The 21,043-nt window shown below is 45.2% G+C and overlaps 3 protein-coding genes across 8 annotated transcripts; 1 reads left to right on the top strand and 2 right to left on the bottom strand.

The window, feature by feature from the left end:
- Positions 1-78: 78 nt before the first annotated feature.
- On the bottom strand, positions 79-4,382 carry LOC122411648 (heparan-alpha-glucosaminide N-acetyltransferase-like). Its single transcript, XM_043420621.1, has 9 exons — positions 3,784-4,382; positions 3,518-3,657; positions 2,763-2,902; positions 2,404-2,683; positions 1,951-2,155; positions 1,250-1,542; positions 870-1,039; positions 478-765; positions 79-386 (listed from the first exon to the last, which is right to left on the bottom strand). Exons 1-9 carry the CDS (start codon positions 3,907-3,909, stop codon positions 199-201), a joined length of 1,830 nt encoding a protein of 609 aa, XP_043276556.1. The 5' UTR covers positions 3,910-4,382; the 3' UTR covers positions 79-198.
- A 135-nt stretch (positions 4,383-4,517) lies between these two features.
- Sec24CD (Secretory 24CD) lies at positions 4,518-10,766 on the bottom strand. 3 transcript variants are annotated; one of them, XM_043420614.1, is made up of 12 exons: positions 10,613-10,766; positions 9,638-9,895; positions 9,421-9,566; positions 8,933-9,053; positions 8,184-8,836; positions 7,073-8,098; positions 6,863-6,989; positions 6,592-6,752; positions 5,939-6,515; positions 5,660-5,851; positions 5,382-5,566; positions 4,518-5,309 (listed from the first exon to the last, which is right to left on the bottom strand). In XM_043420614.1, exons 2-12 carry the CDS (start codon positions 9,882-9,884, stop codon positions 5,166-5,168), a joined length of 3,579 nt encoding a protein of 1,192 aa, XP_043276549.1. In that variant the 5' UTR covers positions 9,885-9,895; positions 10,613-10,766; the 3' UTR covers positions 4,518-5,165. The 3 variants fall into 3 exon arrangements, with proteins under 3 accessions (XP_043276549.1, XP_043276550.1, XP_043276551.1); XM_043420615.1 differs by lacking the exon at positions 10,613-10,766 and adding an exon at positions 10,219-10,581; XM_043420616.1 differs by lacking the exon at positions 10,613-10,766 and adding an exon at positions 10,026-10,160.
- A 1,654-nt stretch (positions 10,767-12,420) lies between these two features.
- On the top strand, positions 12,421-19,863 carry aralar1 (calcium-binding mitochondrial carrier protein aralar1). 4 transcript variants are annotated; one of them, XM_043420617.1, is made up of 16 exons: positions 12,421-12,823; positions 15,186-15,242; positions 15,495-15,637; positions 15,741-15,856; positions 15,934-16,073; positions 16,160-16,306; positions 16,450-16,591; positions 16,859-17,043; positions 17,114-17,189; positions 17,336-17,454; positions 17,532-17,702; positions 17,808-17,948; positions 18,036-18,333; positions 18,523-18,543; positions 18,874-18,964; positions 19,076-19,863. In XM_043420617.1, exons 1-16 carry the CDS (start codon positions 12,782-12,784, stop codon positions 19,248-19,250), a joined length of 2,064 nt encoding a protein of 687 aa, XP_043276552.1. In that variant the 5' UTR covers positions 12,421-12,781; the 3' UTR covers positions 19,251-19,863. The 4 variants fall into 4 exon arrangements, with proteins under 4 accessions (XP_043276552.1, XP_043276555.1, XP_043276553.1 ...); XM_043420620.1 differs by having other exon boundaries at positions 12,425-12,827; XM_043420619.1 differs by lacking the exon at positions 12,421-12,823 and adding an exon at positions 14,316-14,689.
- Positions 19,864-21,043: the final 1,180 nt, after the last annotated feature.

Raw genomic sequence — 21,043 nt, 5'->3', positions numbered from 1 at the left:
GCTGGAAAACATGCTCGAAAATTAGTGAAACTTGAGTAAAAAGGGCGTGTAAAAATACACAATAAAAGAGAGTAAAAATAGAATTTAAGAAAAGTTTTTTATTATTATTTTCGTTCGAACAGGTCCCAGCGTCCGAATTCTCGAAGGAAACGACGAAGTTCAACGGTTGTATAGCGGAGACACACGAGGCTCGTCGAATCAGAGAGAAATGTAGATCCTTTTTCGGTGAAGAACGTAGGCGAGGATCGTCCACATTCCGACGTCCCAGACCGCGGCGATCGTTCGCCATTCGTGACTGTCCGAAGTTTCTTCTCCGTATTTCCAATGGAATGGAAACATCTGATATAAGATTCGGTGGCCAACGTACATGACGAGGGCGTTCATACCTGGGGACGAGGGTAACGAAGATTTAATGAATGAAGAAAGATCGCAGAAGCCGTTTCTACGGTCGGATTTGCGAGGCGAAACGTGACGTACCGGGTATCCGGAAAGGACCACCGAGCCAAACTCGAGCCACGTCGACGAGGAGGTAACACACGACGAAGAGGCCCAGAGCGAAGGCTGTGGTGGAAAGAACGAACGAGAGCGACCACAAGTTCTTGTTGATCGGAATAATACCGGAAAAATGAAGCGCGCAACCGAGGAAACCGCAGAGAATAGCGAGAGCGAGACACCGCGAAACTCGGCTTTTCCATCCGGCATGAATTCGCAAAGTTTTGCCAGTTTGAACGCCGAGGAAGGTCTGAAGTATGGTCGTCAAGCAACCTACCCAATCGCCGAAAAAATTATATTCGTGGTGTCGCTATCAACGAAAGCTACGCCGAGTTACTGGAAGAAAAATTTACGCATTTGATGGGTCAGCGTCTTACCGAGAATTCCTTCGGGCTCGAAGGGTCCCGAACCGTAAACGCTGGCGATCGTTGGTCGCTGATAAACGTGATCCGAGCCTAAAATAATCCGGTCGATGTAACCGGTTGCTCCACCGGTGCAGTTCGCGAACCGGCCCTCCGCGTGCCTACCGCCAGGCCCGAGATAACCACTGCAACCGGTTATCGCATTATTTTTTGTTTTACAATCAATTTTATTGTAAAAAACCTCGAGAAGGTTTAATATTTCGAAGTTTTTTCTCGTTCATTTAACTTTGTATTCTTGTCAAGTTTCATATTCACGAAAATCGTTGGGAGCCAAGGAACCAACTGATTTTTGGCCTCTGTCCGCTCTCAACGGTTAATGAAAAGTTAATGCTCACGTCGGACATCCCGGCACGGGCAAACCAAATGTGATGGCGCAGTGAAGAGCGGTAACCGCCAATATGACAATCCACTGGCCCAGTAAGCAGCGGACATCGGCGAACGTTTTCGTCCTTCCTCCTGGCTGTTTTTTATTTTCTATCCTCGAGCTGAAAAATACGTACAAGAGACCGACGAAAGCGTAAGCGATCGCGAAGCGTTGCAGCACTCCGAACAATCGCATTCTCTTCAAATCCGCCTCCGCTCCTATAGAGTTGGTCGACAGATCGATGAGGAAAAGAAGTACGCTCCGCTACACGTGTCGCCCGGAATTCAACATCCCAAACGATTATCACATTATTCGTAATCGACGAGTGCAAAATTACCGTCGCAGCAGCGAGCAACGATCTTCGGAATTGGAATTTTCATGAAAATGTAAACGTCGCATTCGAAATACTGCAATCATGCAAAATTGTATTTCGTTTCGAGAGCTGTGACGGTGATATTTTCACTCGCGATGCAGTATTTTCATCTGGATTACTATTTCCAGACATTTTTTCAAAAATTATCACAAAAATTGTATCTCGATTCAGCACGACCTTTGGAGACGACTTTTTTTTGTTATAGATTTTCTTCTGCTTTTTTTTCTACAGAATCCTAGACGTCGATCTGGCCCCCAATTGTCTTTGTGTACTAAGAAGACACACGGAGATACTGGTACCTTCAGAATCCCTCGAGCTATGGTCAGTCTGGAAGTTCCTCTGGCGAGTTGCGAAGACAGCGCGATGGGAATGCAGACCCCCATGATCCAGACGAAGCAGGGAAACACGAGATCACCTATGAGCAAACCGTCCCATGTTGCGTGCTCCAAGAGGAAGTAACCACCGGCACCGTTGTTTACAAATATCATTGTCAGAATGCTTATCCTGTCGATGGTAGAAATACGAGAGACGTTCTCAAGGGATGCAATTGAATTGATAAAAAAGCAAATTGCTGAAATAGTGGAATATTTTTTTTGGATACGTCCATTGGAATTTTGTTGAAAAATTGAAAATTTCATTGCCTCCGAAATAATTTCGTTGAATACGCCGATCAAAATATTTTTCGCTATTTCAAACAAATTGGGTTTCCAGTGTTGCAGCATTTGATATCGTCACATCGTGGCACGACGTACCCGCGAAACGTGTCTATGGAGAAGATGCGGCGACCCCGAGGCCGTGACCCCGCTGCTGCCTCGTCGCCACTTCGCTCGTCATTGACGTTTGAATTTCCAACTGGTTCGCCTGGTACCGTGCCAGTTGATTCGAGCTGCATCACTCGCTTATTGCCTTTGTTCTTGGTGACGCTGCAGCTGTTATTTCTCCTCCTCACCCTCGATGTCAGGTGCAGGCACATTTTTACGAGCCAAAGAACGAAAATGAGGCACAGGACGATGCCAAAAATTGCAGCGAGTGCTGAAATGTTCACCGCCCATTCAATTCTCTTTTCAACTTCTTAAATCCTGTTTTTAACATTATTTTGAATTTTTATTACGCGTGTAAGAATTTCGCGGCTCTAGGATCGTTCGAAACTTCCAGCCTGCTCCGACGTCGACGACCTCGCCTTCCTCGGACTTGCTCAATTTGTAAATTCCATACTCTCCGATATTCGGCTGGAATTGGCAGACCAAACCACTGCAAAGACATCGCGTACACGCGCGAGCAGCTGCTTCGCCACAATATTCGATATTCTACGCCCCTCGATCTCACAGTATTACCGAGCAAGCTATTTGTATTGGAATCTAATTCGCGAATATTTCCCGAGGCAATGAGAAGGCTTTCTATCAAAAATTTAAACGAGTGTCTCTGATTATGTGGTAACTGGAACCGTAATTTTACTTCAACCGAAATTTCGCCACAGCTATAGCGATAAACACAGTTAAGAAAATCCGAGAATTCCCGGGGGATGAAGAGCCTGAATTTAAAAAATGCTCAAATCCGTTCTGATGAGTAACGAACATTTATATTTTTCGTTTCGGTTATTCCTGATATGTGAAAATACACAATTTCTCAATTCAGTACAAGCAAATAAATGAATCAATTTCGTTTAAATTTTTGTACCCAGAGCAATAAGAATTCAAAAATCAATATCAAAAGCTCAAATCCAAAAGTAAGATCAACGTTGCAACTTTTTTGCACGATCTCATCATACAAAAAATAGATTATGCGAATGTTTTTAGCGGAAAGGAGACACTTTGTAAATTGATAAGAACATTTTATTGGGCTTATTTCGTTCAATGAAAAAATCACCTTTCATCGTTGACGGATCGGTAATCCTGAAGCAATTCCGTAGTCTGTTCGTAAATTCTCCATGTGGCGGATCTAGCAGCGTTGACTCTGACGCTGATATTGTTACCTGGCTCAATCGATGCGATTCTCGAGTACGGACACTGGTGTCGTTAGCGCCAGATGGAAAATCGAAGAATGACACATAAAACGAAAGGAATGTTGAAGCGCGTTTTATTATGTGACGCGAAGACGGATGATCGTCATACGGGGACGCGGGCATACGGTACCAAAACGCAATCAGAAGAGAGAGAGTAGAGCAGCGTAGCGTTGTAATCCTGATCATGATGTCCGGTGAGAACTAAACAAGCTTCATCGATGCCCAATTCCTCAAGTTTGCAATCCTCTCTCGCCATATTTCAGCACGTTACAGCTTGTTATCCGGGGCGAACGCGACGCGTACTCGCGGCTTTTTTTTCACTCAAAGTGTTCGAGCACTCGCCGAGGGCGGGTGTGAGCTCGCGATCGAAAGTTTCTCCTTTTGGTGTGGAACTTTCATCGGCGTTTGTCACCGCGAAACAGGTTTGCCGCTATTTTCACACTAGTCACGAGGCAAATTTGGTCAAGGAAAAGCCGCGCGTGCGAGCCGAACACAGCACTTTGAAAGTCGCAACACGACCAAGAATCCCCAGGATTTTTATCGAAACTTGAGACCGGCTGCGACATCTTTTCGATAAGAGATTCTTGCATCGCTGCTGCTGCTGATTTTTCATCTCGAGGAACAATAAAAATATGAATCGTGACTATCCCAACAAATCGGCAGTTATCTCGACAGATAGAGAAAGGAATTTTTCAGCAAATAAGATAAGGGCGTCGATCGCGATCCCCACCACAGCGTCGATTTTTAAATAGTCGAAGGTCACAAATCGAGGTGTGGGATCAGCGTCTTTCGAAAGTACATTGCCCCCTCCCTGTCGCCATCGCTACACGCGGCTAAGAGAAAGTAAGACTTTCGCCCAAAAAATACCAACGTTCCTATTTTATTTGTTTCACCGTCCCGCAAAGACGTGTTTACGCGAAGACTCATTTTCTCGTTTTTACACATTTTTATGTTAAAAATTGTAACCTCGTTATTTGCTCAATCATCGTTTTTTTTCCACCCCTTTTCTCGTCCATCCGTACAATCATTATATCTCTCGTCGTAACTTGTAAATGTTTCTTTGTCGGTTTTTCATCATTTGACTCAACACAGAGCGTTGCAATAACAAAGAAATAAGTAAAATAATATATGTTTATAATGGTACAATAATTCTTCCTCTCTTTTTACGTTTACAAGTATTTGCGTATATTCTGTATCGTTGTGTATGTTGGCGCACGCCCGTGTGTCTTCGGGTACGTGTGTTTGCGTGCGTGCGCCCTTGTGGTTGCAGATACACCTTAATTGTTAGTTTCTGTATTTTTGTTTGTTTGTTTGTGTTTTTACCGTTTCTTTACCGTCATCCGTAATAACTATACATAATACGCAATGCTATTACCATTCGTTTTTCTATACGCTGCCCTAGCCCGTTCCGCTTGGCTCGTCGAGATCCGACGTAGACCTTTTGCCGTAAAACGGAAATCGCGGGCGGGCGGAACCGCGGCATTTATCGTGGAAGATTAAGTCGCGTGGTGTTTATTGACTGAGGAGGGTTTTTATCTCCTTGTGCATGTGGCAGAGAAAATCGACGTAACTGGGGCTGCCGTCGTTCCCCCTATCCTCGACCAAGAATTGTCGAAGAACCATCTCCAGTTTTTCCCGTTGACGCACGATCGTTAACTGCAAAAATTTGAGTGATTTTACTTCAATATTTAAGGACGATTTGATGCTCCAGCAGCGCTAAAAACTTACCCTCATACAGTGATGCCTCTCAGCCCGCACTTGGGCGATCGTTTCTCTCACACGTTTGTTCAGAGGAGTATCGAGTATCGGAAGAGTAGTACGATCCGTATCGACGAGCATAACGCCGAATACTTGGTTCACCCACTCGGAGGAGAGACCGAGTCCCAGCCACAGGAACATGTGGATTCCATTTTCTGTGGGCGAGGAAAAGAAACAAGGTAAATAATTCTCGTGCTACATTATAGTCGACTCGAGAGAAAGGAAAAAGCGGGACTCTGACGACTTACCCAGGAGATAAGCTCCATCATCCATAAATTTGTCGAAAGAACATCGGAGCTGTTGTGGCAGCTTGTTAGTCTGCTGATCGATGCTGTGGAGCGGCAATAATCGAGGATAGAAGTAAATGACCGAGGTGTAGAGGGGCATTGTCGAAACTGCCTGCATAACGTAGGAGCGATCGTCGATAGTCATATCCGCACCTGAAAGAAGAGCGTGAGTGATGAGAAAAAGGTCTGCAGGACCGAAAAATCCCGAAAGAAGTTCGATTCGGTCGCGTTGCAACTCACCACCGGATATAGCGTCGCTCTTGAGCAAACAGTTTACGTAGAGCGGCAACAATTTCATGCACTCCGGTAGTATGAGCTGACCAGCGCTCGAGGGCGAAGCGCAATGTTTTCTGTAAGCAGCGAGTATCGTTGCGCATCTCGCTACGAGACTGTCCTTGACGCTCTTTGGCGAAGATTCGAGGAGCTTCGAGACGCTCTGCTTCGAGAAGAAATTTATTATCGCGTCGAGATCGCACGCTCTGTACAACTCTGCCATTTGAGAGGAAGTCCTCAGGCTGAGATTTATAATACGCAGCCTCCGTACTCCACCGCAAGAAGTGTACAGGAGAGCGGCCTGAATGTAGACTCCCTCGTCGTCGGTCAACTTGTCGTCGTGCTTTATCTCGATCGCGACCGCTTTATTGCAGTCTATGCTCGCCAATTCCATGTCCGTCGTATTTGACATGAAAAAGTGACCGTAGAAATCCGTGGCTCGTACCCCGGTCGACGTACGAACTCGCATTACCGCGTCGAACGCAATCGGTCGGCTGATGTTGTTCATTATGTCCGTTACAAGCCTCTCACCGTCCGTGTCGGCCTGCATTTCGAATTAAACAACGACTATATTTTTCACTGTTATTTCTCTACGTGAACCCACCGCTCGTGAAACTTACCTGAAAATATGTATATTTGTAAACTTCACCGCCTGTCAATCGACAAATTTGGCTAATTGTTGCAATGTCGACGTATGAATTGTTGAAAATAAAAAGATCGACGCTACATCCGGCCGCCACACATTCTTGGCCAAGATTGTTGTACACATTCGTTTGTGGGGCTGCAACAAATATCATTCTCGTTGGTGCTGATTGTTCCTCGTTTGTGTCATCGTATATTTTATTAAATTAATACGATCCGCCACGTGTCACACATCGATCAAAAACTCACCGAGAACCGTTTTTTCCTTTTCCGTTCCGAGTACTTTACGATCGTCTCGGTTTTTCAATTTACCAGGCGCTTCGGCGATGGGAAGAGATGAGTGAAATACCATCAATTTACCGGCACGATCGGATGCCTAAAGAATCAGAGAAAAGTGGAATTATAATTTCATTTTTTCGAGAGAGTTTGAAAAATTGATAAAGTGAGTGAAGAGGGTACCTTGAGAGCTTCGAGGCCGGCCTGAATGGCAGGTGCGAGTATCGTCTCAGTTTCTCGAGTGTCGGCAAACATGGTTGGGATTTGAGACATTAGTGCGTCGATAACGACCTCGCTCTCTTGGGGATCGCAAAGAAAGCCATCAAGAAGCGGCATGAAGACATCTTGAACGTCACCGACGACCATCATTTGTGGCTGCGTGAGACATGCATTGACGTTGTAGAAATGTACAGTGTTGTTGTAAGTAATGAAGCCGACTTTCATTCCCGTACGTTCCTGGCCCGCGTCGACGGGCAGTTTGGCAATAATTTTTTTCATTTCGGCGCAAACGAGACCAACGAGACCGGATTTAACGTTGTTGTATGAAACGTCGATAAGGAATATGATGGCGGGAGGTTTGGGAAGAACGTTGTTCCTGCAATAATCAGCTGTCGCGGTGTACTCGTAAGTGCCGAGGACGAGTTCAGGCCTTTCGTAAAGATCCATCCTTTGACCGGTGTGATCGAGGTGCTGAAAATATTCTTGGGGTACCTGGCTCGTGGCCCGACAAAAAGCGCACTGAAAGCGTCTTCCGGCGTCAATGAACTGCATGAAGGGGCTCATGTATGCTTTGCATCGTATACAACGAACGGGACCGATTTCACCCATATCGACGATCGGAGGTTCATACTCGCCCTCGGCAACTTGAGCCATCGGACTGAGAATCAATCCGAACGGTACGCCCGTCTGTTTCATCATGTCGTTGGTCGTAGGTACCGTGTACATGGTCGATCTGATGAATCTCGGGGATGAGTTTCCCTGATCCTGCACCGTATATTTCGTTGTAACGAGAGGTGGCACCAGGCCTTTCTGATTCGTCACGAAAACACCACCGCGACTTCGCTCATCATCCTGCATCACTTGTATCGGACTTGGCATTTGATCGGGATCGAGCCTTCTAGCTTGTTGCTGAGGCTGCGGCGGTTGCTGCTGCATTCCTCCCTGATACGGACCACCAACGGGCGGATTTCTCTGCCCCATGTAGGGATCCTAAAGAAAATGTGGATTAAAGTTTTTTGAGGATGTATTCGTCTTTCGTCGAGTCTGATATGAGCGTTTTGTCGTATTTCCTTACCGGATGCATTGGTTGCGGCTGTGGTGGATAACCTGGTGAGCCAAGGAGAGGAGGCTGTCGATTGAGAGGCGGCGAACCAATCTGCTGACCAGTGATAGGTGGACCGGATATGTATTGCTGCTGTCTCTGCATAGGCGGCCCTGGTGGTCCTGGTGGTCCGGGTGGACCAGGTGGCATGTTCGGTCCAACCGATTGTTGCTGTTGCCCATAAGCTGTCGGGGGACCTCGCTGTGGTCCACTGCCACTATTAGCTGATGGATACCCTCCCATCATCATCGATGAGGAAGGCGGTGGTGGAAGTGGCTGCTGTTGCTGTGGCATCGTTGCTCCTGGCTGTGGGGGCTGTGTTGCAGGTGCACCGCCAACTTGTCCTCCAAACTGATGCATCGAGGGTCCTTGGTTTGCCGATGGTGGTGCCTGCGGTGGCGGATATATTCCCCCAGTTTGATATTGCTGCTGATTATTGGTAGCTTGTCCAACGTTATCTTTCGGATGTTGTTGGGGCATTTGAGAAACTCCTTGCTGATTCGTCCATGGCCGAGCCCTGGATTCTTGCCCTGGAATTTGTGGAGCACCGAGGCCGGATGGCGGCGGTGGTGGTGGTGGTTGCCCTGCTGTTGCTGCTGCATGTGTCTCGTTGTGACGCGTCAAATCTTCAAATTTATGAATATAAATTCATAGTCAAAGTGTCTTATAGAACAAATGGACAAAGTAAAAATTACAAAGAGATTCTCCGTACGACTATTTACCGAGGGGTGAGCGATCTGAGGGAACGTCGTATCCATTGACATTTGGGCGAACTGCTCCAGATGTAAAATTACTGTTGTTACCAGTTGACTGAGTGCTCGTTGGCGGCGGAGGGAAATTTTGCTGCAATATATAATAAAATTATAATTAGACATGTATAAAAAAAAGAGCAAAAACGTGAGGAGCTATAAATGAATAGTCGTGAGACTGGGGACAAAAACCTTCCAGATGAATGATATATTGATTTAAGAATGTTGAATAAAGGTCATGGGGCAAAACTGGTAAGAGTTCAAAGTAATGGACAATTTGAACAAGAAGAATTTTTATACAAAAATCTAATATCGGACCACAAAGAGCTATTGTAGAATTATTGATTGGTTCATTCGAATGAACGGGGTATTAATATCAAAGTTTTAAAGAAAAAAATTCGACGAAGCAAGACAAGACATGCGGTGTATCTACACTTGAGATTGGTTGATTTATTACTTACCGTGGAAGGTGGTCGTTGTTGCTGATTCATTAGGGACAAATCAGCCATCCTATTGGCCAAGGCAGCTCGGTCAGAATTTTGAGGTGGCTGGGGCTGAGGATGTGGTTGAGGCTGCGGCAGTGGCGCTCCCATTTGGGTGTTACCCGCTTCAATTGAAAGAGTTACTTCATATTGTAGGAACTTCACAAGGAAAATTTTAATTTGCCATACTCCTTACCGAGTGTATTATTGTTGTAGTAAGGAGGTTGTACAGAAGGCGGTTGGGCCATTGGCAAAGGTCCTTGAGTTGGCTTTTGGGTGGGATAATTTTGCAAGAGCGACGGCGGCGGTCCCTGCTTCGAGGCATTCTGAGTAATGTCAGAGGCCGATGTTTGGTACGACGGTGCACCAGGATGCACAGGATTTCCAGGACCCGGATGATATCCTGGTTGCTGCTGCTGCTGCTGCATATATTGGTGATTCATCGTTTACAATTCTACAAGCAGAGAGAATCGAAACGAAATTATAACATATTGTCAACTTAGGTTATATTGTATTAAGAGATAAACGAATAAGTGGTCAGATTGTAAAAAGAATACGAGAGATTCGAATGTTTTTATTATCACCCAGGCTCCGCTTGTACCCAGCAAGTGAATTGCGAGACGCGCGAACATTTATTTAACTTGACAAAACGGGAAAACGTTGTACGATTGTGCGTGGCAGTCGTAGCAGCAGCACCACCACCACCGCTACAATCACCGTGCACTAGTTCACTAATACTCAACAACCCCCGATATGATGAAAGTACGATAAACTTACGAGCAGGAAAACTTGTCGCTTATTTGAAAGGATGTTAAGCAGGTAGCGCGCGCGGGCGCGATATTTGTCAAAATAAACTGTTTAGAGCTAACTCCTCAAATGACCAAATGACGGATGTGATGATGAAGTTTTCTACGACGAGAAGAAACGTCACAACCGCCACGGCACTGTCAAGAGAGCTCCATTTCGCACATTGGCTCTCGAATCGCGACTCGCGAATCGCTACCGCACCACCCAACCAGACCCAACGGAGGAGGGCCAATTTTTCGATAACTATACAAAATCAGTCAGGATACCCCAATTCCAATACCCAATATAGCTGGAGCCACGAATAAACTAGTAACGTTTAATTGAGTAAAATCAATTGTTCACTTAGCCAATAGCATACACTCACGTTATATGGGATGACGCAGGCTTTCTTAAATCATAACAAAACAATATGTATCCGCAAATGTTTACACGATAAAAATAATGAGAGTACGGGAGGAGAATTTCTTTAGCTGCGAGACGGCGAGTGCCGCTGCCTGCCGCCGATGCCACGTAAGGCCCCATCGCGCATGCGCCTCTCGCGCCCACTCTGGACACGTCATGAGAGATATTCAGGACATGACATTTTCGTCAAATATTTTCTAACCCCCATAGGGTTTTCCTTCTTTTGTACTTTTTGTTCACTTCTTATCGACAATTTCGCGCGCACTAGAGAAACGGGACAGATAGCGTGAAAAGAGACAAGCGCGGTGCAAATCGCGCGTCCGCGATCTATGAAAGGCTCGGAGAATGAAAAAATAGAAACATTTGGATGATTCGCGGGAACAATTAAATTACTGCGCCGCCTGCCCGTCCGTCCGCTCGCCGTTTCAAACAGCTGACGAGCGAGCTGCGGTAGTATTTTGGAGAACCAAGAAGACAGTAGGGCGCAACATTATATTGTCTAAAAAACTCATTGTTACCTGTTACATAACGGCGCGCAGATGTAGCATGGTCTCCCTTCATGTTCTAGTAAAAAAAAATCCTCTAATTATTCACCAATAGAAAAATGTATAGAAAAAAAGTCTGCGTTTGTCGACACTCGTTCCTTTGGTTATATGCGTTGAATTATCGCGCCCATAAAATAACACCAAAAGGGGCGCCCTGCGGTAGATGTCGTTACCGTGGATCGTTGCGCGGGAAGATACATTTTCGAGGTATTCGAAGTTTTTATCAATAATAACAAATGGATGATGGAACTTGGCAACGTTATCATCGTAAAATTACTACGTTAGAAAAATTCTTCAAAAAATCGTCAATCCAATCCCATTCATAAGATATTCGGTCATATATTTTTCAAATAAATGATTCGCATAAATAGCTTTCAAGTGCAGTATGAACTATCGGACCAGAGATCAGAGAACTTCGAATAGAAAATAACAAATTGGATATACTTCCGGTATGCTAAAAAAATTGATCATGTTACCAAAATATTAACACAAAGTGGAATTATTCCGGTCAGCATTTTTTCTGAACGTCGAAAAAAAACATTGACGAAAAAGACGCCATAATTGAATACGATAGTTCGCAGTCGTTCAATAAAATCATTGCGACAATGATCGAATCTGTTTAAATTGAGTTTGACGGGTTCCGGGGAAGGTCAAATAAGCTTGATCCGCCGCGTTGGCCGGTATCAAGAGTTCAGTTATAGAATGCAAACATTTCATTGAGGCTTCATACAAGAATTAACAGGCTAATATCGTTTAATTATCTTCGCTTATGAGCGCATCTGTTTCTTCTGCTGCTCCGAAGTACTTCCTCGTCTTGTGTCTTCAACGCGGTCTCGTTATTGTAGCCTCGCATGTGTCGGTCGTCAACGATTTTCCAAATCTGATCATTCGGTCGGTAAAAACTCCGATGAGCATTTCTTTCGGAATAGTCGAATTTTTGATGAACACAAAATTTCCACAATATTCTGCTCTTAACAAAAGACAGAAGCGGACATTTTCTTTCAAAATATCGAGGATTTTTCAGCTATCTCGGACACTCGCGCAACACTGACTACTGACATGGAGGTGTTAATAATAATAAGGCGGGTTCGCATAGTTGTGTAATACGACGGTGGTGGCGGTGGTTGTTGCAGCAGGTTGCAGCGCGGAGGGATATAGGCTAGTTACGGCTGCGCGTGTGCGAGAATCTCGTTGCTCGTGGTTATAGCTCGAAGGGCCACACAACAGGGCCATAAGATACGTGTAAGCGAGCGCGTATATATGTACGCGGCGATTCGTGTGCAGCTGTACGTCGCAGCTTCCGTCCCGTAAGGTGTTTTTATTAGAGAATTCGGTTTTCCCGGCATCGTGACTACGTGATTGTTGCAGTGCGTTAATTCTCAACCGCTACAATTCCCTGTTACAATTAAATGCGCAAAGTAGTCCCCTTTCCGCGAGTCAACATCGAATCGAACGTTCGTGACGAACCGTGAATTTGAAATAAACTTTTTTCCGGTGCCACTGTTCTCTTTCTCCCTCCAACTCATTGTCGTGACTGTGTTGCCTGAAGTTATAGATATATAAGCACACGGTTCGTGCATCAGGGAATGTTGAAGGATTTGTTGATCGTTCGAGCTTCCTGCCAAGAGGTAGGTAAGTTTTTTTCGTTACTGCGATTTCGCATTCGCTTCCAACCAAGCCCTGCGTCAAGTGTACGTTTGTTTGTTCTATTTATGTGTGAACATCCGAGCGTGTATTTCAAGTGTTTCGTTCGAGACATCGTATATTAGGTTAATCGTTAGAAAATTAAAGAGCGAGCGAGCGGGAGTAGAGGAAACAATAGTGACGCGGAGAAGAGCCGAGAATATCGATCTTCCCGGTCCGTGTCGTTGGCTCATCCGTGTATACGTAGTAGCACTACCACCTACCGCGGAGTGTATATTCCTCTACATGCGACGTGGGGTGAGAGAACGCGCGTGTACGCAAGCGGAGACAAAGGGACGGCGATAAGTGGGGCGCGAGGGAGGCACGGCGGCAGTGGTGGTTTCGAGGTCACCGGAACTTTCGAGTCATCCGCGCCCGCGCTTCAACCCTCTCTTTAGCCCCAATAAATACATAATTCCATCACTTTCGTTGTTTCTCGTAATCCACGCATTATGCACGCTTTTTCCTTTTTTTCCACGTTAGAATGTCGCCGTGTAGAATATCGCGCAGATCGCACACCGCGTTCCGTACAATTTTGGGTCAATGCCTCGAACGACCTTGAAGACGTGCCCCCCTAAGGCGCGTATCGAAGCTCGTTCGTTGTACTTGCGGTAAAAAACCTCGCAGATTTTCATCACGATAAACCTCGGCGAGCCAGTGATGACATTCCTGAAAAATGAGCCATCGAGCCCGAGCCTCGTGCGTTTTCCCCCCCATCAAATCCCCTCGCAAAAATGAAAAAAACATTTAAGGCGTATTCGCGCGGAGGCGGACACGAGAGCGTGCGAGTGAGCACGCGTCCTCGGCTATCCCGGGTTGAGTTTCACTTAAATAGAACTGACTGTAGTCGCGGCGATGCAACGCTCCGAGCTTCGTATATGAACATGCGTTTGGCCTATATTTTCGAGCAATTCAATCGTCCCGTTGTCCGCAATGACACTCGGACGCGTTAGCGAAAAACGGGCCCCTTATTTCCGCAGCCTCTCTCCCCCCTGTTTCGCGCGCGCATAGAGTTTTTCTCAGTGTGTCCGTCCCGAGATTGTAGCGCGCTTGAATAAATAACAATTCTTGCTTCATTCTTATTTTTCCGTCAATTTTTTCCTTCATATATTTTATTTTTCCTCTCGAGAAGCAAAGTCCTCGTTCGCCCGAGATGCAACGCGTAAATTCTAACGACAATGTACACATAACACGCGCGATAGAAACTTGTTATGAAAATTACGTAAAGATTTGAGAAGAATACGAACGTAGAAGAGAAAAAAACAACCGTGTTAAGTCGGGAGCCGCGTGTACGGACGCGAGCCCCACACGCAAATTGTGTGCTCGTGTACACGCCGCGTTAGTACACGGATAGAGGAAGATGATCAGAGCGGAAGAGAGGGGGATGGGCGAGGATGGTGTAACCGTCCGGTGTAACGAGGAACTGCGGAGTGCGGCGGCAGCAGCAGCGCCGAATCGACCACTGTGGCACAGTGCCGCGCGGAAATTTATCGTTTAGTCTCGTTGTGGCGTTCGGCTCGCGCGGACCGCAGTCGCCGATCACCGCCTCGGATACATATCATTACGCTTATAAGTATTTTCCTCGTACACGTTGTCGCGCGCGCACACTTCCGAGACCGCTTGATCGATACGGGATCGATGCTAATATTAATTGGTTCGTCGAGCAGTGCATCCGCTTATCAATTCCATCGCCGCGTTAAATTTTTTTCTCACCGTCGGAACACCACCGCGAACGTCACCGGGCTGAGGCGAGCTTTTACTTAAATAATTGTGACAAGCTTCGACCAGAAAGAGAAATGCCTACCTCCAAAGTACGTGTTTATTCGCCACAGTTCCCCCGGCCCTACCCTCTCCCCTGTTCGGCCCGCACTTCCCTCGTCCTCTATCCACCTGCCCCGATCTCTTTCTCTCTCGCCGTGCACACTCGCAGCGCAATTAGATACGGAAGAAGAGCTAAATGTCTCGTCAAACGGTTTGCCGCGATGGTTTTACGTTGGAACAGCACGCGGAAGAGAGAAAGACGGAGAACGGGGCACACGAGACGACCACGTGATTGAACTGAGGCTTATCTATACTTGGGCGCATACGACTGTGTTCGGTGTACAACGTCTCGTAGTTTCACGTGTATCGCGCTCTGTCGTATTGACTGCGGTGGCGACACGGCGCTTCCTTCCGTCAAGGTCGCGGCGACTCGTTGGCCCGGGCGTTTACTCTTACCCCACCGCGAGCCTCGAGCATAGATGACGATCCCTCCTCGAAAAGAGCGAGAGCAATCGATTCTCAGTCATCAAAAGTTTCTTGTTGCAGGGTTCTGGATACCTGAAGCGAGCGGACACCGAGCGCCTCCATGAAATCTTCAACCAGGTAAAGAACGAGAAGAATTTTTCTTTCTTTTTTTTTTTTTTTTTTTTGTTTCGTTGGTTCTATCTCGACGAGTGATAGATGCAACGAAATAGCGCTCGTGCGTCACGAGCGAGCGATAAAAGCGATAAGTGATGAGACGAGGTCATCGCGGCGGTCGCACCGCCGGTCGTACCGGCAGCTTCTCAAGCCTGCCGCACAACCTCCCGATAAGCATACGCAACTTGTTTTTATGACCTCTCATTTTTATTGCAGTACGCGAGCCAGGAGAAACAAGGCGAACGGTTCATGACCCCGACCGATTTCGTACGGAGCTACCTCGGCCTGTACACCGACGCTGACTACAACCCTGACTCGGTCGCCCTTCTCGCCGGCATCGTTGACACCAGCAAGGATGGGTGAGCATCGATTAAATCACGCGGAAACGCCCAGGTCGCTGCTCTTTGTGGGATCTCATGGTTTTTTGTTTTTCATGCTCTTCTCCCACCTCTCCGGACGAAGGCTCATCTCGTTCGCAGAATTTCAGGCTTTCGAGGGCCTCCTGTGCGTACCCGACGCCCTCTACAGAACGGCCTTTCAATTGTTTGACACTAACGGAAATGGAATGGTCGCGTTTGGTGAGTTGGAAATATCAGGGATTATTGTAAAATCGGAAAGACTAAAGAAATCGCTGATCAATCAAATTCTCTTTCAGATGAGTTCGCTGAGGTGATGAAAAAAACGATTCTCCACCAAAAAATGCCCTTCAACATGGACAGTGGGTTCATCAAACTGTACTTTGGAAAAGACAAAAAGAGACTCATCAATTACACGGAATTTAGTCAATTTTTGCACGTACGTTCGTCATTATCGTGTCACGCTCGTTCACGCTCGAGTAAAAACACTCCACGACTCAATCCTTCTTCGTTACTCTCACTTAGGACTTTCACGAAGAGTACGCGACCGAGGCCTTCAAAAAATTTGACAAGGATGGAAATGGATTTATATCGGCACTCGATTTTCAAGATATTATGCTCAGTATAAAGAGTCATCTGCTCACCAAAAAAGTCAAGGACAATCTTATCGGGGTAAACGATTGACTATAAATCTTATTTATTTTCATTGATAAGGAATTCGGATGGAAGAGATTTTCGTCGTTCCTTCGTTCCAACTACCGCGCAGATGCTCCCTCTCATCCAAATTCTAATTGTAAATTCTTTTTAATTTCCAGGTCTACAGTACCGCACAGAGCAGTAGAAAAGTTTCCTTCCCATATTTCATGGCTTTTAATTCTCTCCTCAACAACATGGAACTCATTAAACGTATATATTTGAATGCTACTAATGGCCACAGATTTCAAGAAGTTACCAAAGGTACGTGCACTCGTAAGCTCTTCGATGAATCTTTATACGAGAATCTGTTTGCCGAATAATATTTGTCAGCTTTTCAATTGAAAATCACGAAGTTTATTGCGACGAATTATTCACAGAATCATGATTAAAACTGTTCGTTGCTTTACAAAACTTCGATTCTTTAATTTTTACAAAAAATGCAAACAAAACGTAAAGATTTAAATCTCCATGTGGAAAAATTCATTGGTAACTGGACGTTTATTTTTTTTCCTTTGGAATTCATTACAGAGGAATTTTTGCACTCTGCACAAATGATGTCACAAATAACTCCCCTGGAGGTCGACATCCTCTTTCATCTGTGCGACCTCGTTCATCAAAACGGAAAAATAATTTACAACGATTTGGTCGCGATAACGCCGGAACAGTATTTCAAGCACATTACGCGACGCCTCGCCGAGATCAAGGCCGTTTCGGTACGTCGAACACGATTTCATTGACAAAACTGAACGCGACTCGGCATTCATTGATCTCGACATTTTGCAGAGCCCCGAGGATCGCGGTGTCGTCGTTCAAATACTCGAAAGTGGTTACCGTTTTGTCTTGGGCTCCATAGGCGGAGGTGCGTACTTTTATGCATGAATTAATCGATGCTTGAGAGTATCGGAGAGGGGAAAGATTAAAGAGGAGAGACGAATTGAAAGCGCCGCAATGTCACGTGGGAGCATTGTTTACGGAAATTTAATGAAAAAATGTTTCGATTAAAAGCTGTTGGAGCGACGGCGGTGTACCCGATCGATCTGGTAAAGACTCGAATGCAGAATCAGAGGACCGGATCGTTCATCGGCGAGCTCATGTACAGAAATAGCTACGACTGTTTTAAAAAGGTTGGAATCGAAAAGTCTCCTCCGTTGATCACAACTGCATCGTTAATGATACAAAGCTCGCCTCGGGCGTTTGACAGGTGATACGGCACGAAGGTGTCTTTGGTTTGTACCGTGGTTTGCTGCCGCAACTGATGGGGGTAGCTCCCGAGAAGGCGATCAAGCTCACAGTCAATGATTTCGTCCGGGACAAGTTTATGGACAAGAATGGAAACCTGCCTCTAGCCGGAGAAATATTATCAGGTGCATGCGTGAGTACTTTTACCGATCGTGCGCACGGGCCTCCGATCAGGGGCTCGACACTGCGCTTCACCATGCTTTTATGCACTGCGATTTTCACGCGTCGTTTTTCACAGGCCGGAGGATCTCAAGTGATATTTACGAATCCACTTGAAATAGTGAAAATCCGATTGCAAGTGGCTGGTGAAATAGCCGGAGGACAAAAAGTCAGAGCCTGGACAGTCGTCAAGGAATTGGGGCTCTTCGGCTTGTACAAGGTAACAAGGCCTCCCCGGAAAACCCCGGTGTTTTTTCGCTTTCCCTATGCAAGAACGATTGTAAAAACAATTTCGTCGTTGTGCCAGGGTGCGAGGGCTTGTTTCTTGAGGGACGTTCCCTTCAGCGCTATATACTTCCCGATGTATGCCCACGTAAAAGCGAAAATGGCCGACGAGGGTGGCTACAATACGCCGCTCTCGCTTCTCGTGTCGGGCGCGATTGCGGGCGTTCCCGCTGCGGCTCTCGTTACTCCAGCGGACGTTATCAAAACGAGGCTCCAAGTGGTCGCGAGAGAAGGCCAAACGACGTACAACGGCCTCGTCGATTGCGCTAGAAAAATCTATAAAGAGGAAGGCCCCCGGGCGTTCTGGAAAGGAGCAACTGGTATGCGTCCAAATCATTTCATCTCCTTTTTTCTTGGCTTATTTATTCATATTATTTACCTACTGAGGTATAGAGGCAACGAATTTCTTGAAATATTTATTAATGAACGTTCTGGAATGGTCGATCGGATTGCGCCTGGCTCCTATGACCTGGCGCATTCGTTTCGATCATCCGTTTCCCTTCTTATATGACCCGGCGAGTTACTGGTCAGTAAGTAGACGCAATTCTCTCCATCTGTCTGCTGCAAGCAATCGTACTCATATTCAGTGTTATAACCCCCCACAGTGCTATTTTTATTCACGGTTAATAAATATTTGATGTATGTACTTCACTTGTGTATTTCACGTGAAAAATCAACTTGTGATAATCAAGAGTGTTCTGGTTTTTGTTTTGACTTTGTTATTACTGACCAGTCCAATATTGTTGTATCAGATTTGTTTCTTGGATTGATTTAGCCCCGAATTATTAAATCGCCAAGTATAAACGTATGTTAACTGTTTATTTTTTCTTCTTTTTGCGTGTTTTCCCTACGACGAAAAGCTCGAGTGTTTAGATCGTCGCCCCAATTTGGTGTTACCCTCTTTACCTACGAGCTACTCCAGAGGCTCTTTGTCGTCGATTTTGGCGGATCGTGAGTGATTTTTAAATTTAGCATCCTTACGAAAAACCGTGCGCTAATACCCAGCATCAAATTGCTCGATCCATTTTATATTAACCAGTGTTAAATTACACTCGTTCACAGACGACCCACCGGCTCCGAGCTGAAAGTACCATCGACCGGCGTCGCCGACGAAATCAAGTCCACCAACCCCGATCACATCGGTGGATACGAGGTAGCTCTCCCAATATTCACCGGAATCGAAACGAAATTTGGCCTCTGCTTACCGAGGTTCCAGGCCCCAGCGTCGAGGAAATAACGACGGCCTCGCGAGTTTTCCTCGCACTCGCACTCTAATTAACGACACTATACGACACCCCTTCGATCGCTAATGACGCGCGCGCGCCCTCAACATCAATTTCTATCGCGGCTTGTCTCTTTTTACTCTCGAAAATACTCGACACTACCACTATGTATCGAAAGACGCCGGCATATTCAAGTCCATGTCCGTCTATACACACACACACACACACACACACACACATAGATGGAGAGACAACGTGTAAATAAACAAATTGTGGATATCGTTGAATAAAATGTATCTAATATCTTGGGTATCATTGTCGCGTGCCTGATGTTGGAACAACCTTCGTTCGTTATTACTACTGCCAAACATTATTTCCAGGCTTCAGACGCTTTTATCGATATATTTTTCAATTGTAAATCCACACCAAAAGATTGTATCAATTTTTCCATTATTCTTTCCACGTATTTTCTTGTTCCATCGTTCGATCGTTATCTAAATATTGTAAAAATGTAACAACAATCTTGGAGAAATCAACAGTCAATACGTCGTGCATGAACTCTAATGTTATTATTTTCAAATATTTTATAGATTATCGAATAATAAATACAATGATTATAAATATGAATTCGAAAGTGACTAATAATTGAAATTCAACGAACACGAAATATCGCTTGAGAAAATCCGTTTCTATCCAGCTTGAGAATTTTCACGCTAATTTTGTTCGCCGTTTATCACCATTCGTGCAACGAGTCCGTATAATTTTGAAAAGTCAACGTATTCGGATAAAAATTCATCATTTTCATTACTGACCGAGTCGGAATTCTGGAATGCGATACGAAAGAAAAAAACACTTTCGTAGGAGGAGATTTCATTTAATCGCAACGTTTGTAAGTCGTTGAGATTTTTTAAAATAATTCTTAATAAATTCAACGCAACGCTGCTCGTTAGTAATTACGTGATAATGTCAAATCCAATGCGCCAAAGCGTTAGCCGAGGATGAACTTTTCGTTTTTACTTTTAAACAAAGTAAAATGGTAGAGGAATTATACGAAAAAAAAAAAAACAATATTTTATGATCGACATCGAAGATTTTTATTTCCCTCTCGCCAATCTCGTTTCGACCATTTCTCATTTCTGCACACATTTTATTATATAATTTTTGAACACTTTCCAACATGTTCCTTGAACCGTGAAGTATTCTATGCGAAACTAGAATATTCAAACAAGTTTCTCTTCGACTTTGATCCATCGATTTAAAGCTTTGGATACAAAGTTCATCGTAGAATATACAATCTGTGAAAATCCTGTTTAGTTGCATTTTAAAAAAGTTATTCACCTTCGCGAAAACTTGACCGTGTTGAAAAAAATATTTTTCACGGCTCTTTATCTGCAGCTTAGGAAAAAGTTGAACCTATGTCCAGCGTATGAAGTAAGAAAGTAACTTAATAGCGAAAAAAAGTAAATGTAAGAATAACGAAAGCAGCGCCAGTTTCGCTGAAATATTGGCCAAACGCTCTTTTTTTTCAGTACGAGCTTTGGAATGACTTTTCTCAAGAGTTTCTACTTTTTAGGATAAAGTGCTTCAACCGTAAACTCTTTGCGGAGGCAGGAAGACGTCAAGCGTCTGGAGAGTTCAGAATCACCGTTTCGGACACACCGTTCGATGGCCCGTGGTTCGGGTGTTCTGAGAATGAATTTTTGACAAGTGCGACCGTCGAGATACCAGTGCCAAGTATCCATGCCATAGGCAGCAGCGAGACGTGTTTTATTGAACGTGCTATAAGTCGATTCTGCAGGAGTGTAGC

This window comes from Venturia canescens, chromosome 5, assembly GCF_019457755.1.
Source record: "Venturia canescens isolate UGA chromosome 5, ASM1945775v1, whole genome shotgun sequence".
Lineage (NCBI taxonomy): Eukaryota > Metazoa > Arthropoda > Insecta > Hymenoptera > Ichneumonidae > Venturia > Venturia canescens.
This window is presented reverse-complemented; position numbering and strand designations above follow the sequence as displayed.

What these genes read in the sequence shown, in the direction of transcription:
- LOC122411648 (XM_043420621.1), bottom strand. Translation starts at nt 3,909, where the DNA reads ATGGCGAGAGAGGATTGCAAACTTGAGGAATTGGGCATCGATGAAGCT. An exon ending in TCCATAGACACGTTTCGCGG is followed by an intron (nt 2,156 to 2,403) that starts GTACGTCGTGCC and finishes TACCATCGACAG; the next exon opens with GATAAGCATTCTGACAATGA. An exon ending in CCCGTGCCGGGATGTCCGAC is followed by an intron (nt 1,040 to 1,249) that starts GTGAGCATTAAC and finishes AACCGGTTGCAG; the next exon opens with TGGTTATCTCGGGCCTGGCG.
- Sec24CD (XM_043420614.1), bottom strand. Translation starts at nt 9,884, where the DNA reads ATGAATCACCAATATATGCAGCAGCAGCAGCAGCAACCAGGATATCAT. An exon ending in AACAACGACCACCTTCCACG is followed by an intron (nt 9,054 to 9,420) that starts GTAAGTAATAAA and finishes TATATATTGCAG; the next exon opens with CAAAATTTCCCTCCGCCGCC. An exon ending in TGATGGAGCTTATCTCCTGG is followed by an intron (nt 5,567 to 5,659) that starts GTAAGTCGTCAG and finishes CCTCGCCCACAG; the next exon opens with AAAATGGAATCCACATGTTC.
- aralar1 (XM_043420617.1), top strand. Translation starts at nt 12,782, where the DNA reads ATGTTGAAGGATTTGTTGATCGTTCGAGCTTCCTGCCAAGAG. An exon ending in CCGAGATCAAGGCCGTTTCG is followed by an intron (nt 17,044 to 17,113) that starts GTACGTCGAACA and finishes GACATTTTGCAG; the next exon opens with AGCCCCGAGGATCGCGGTGT. An exon ending in GTTCTGGAAAGGAGCAACTG is followed by an intron (nt 18,334 to 18,522) that starts GTATGCGTCCAA and finishes CCCTTCTTATAT; the next exon opens with GACCCGGCGAGTTACTGGTC.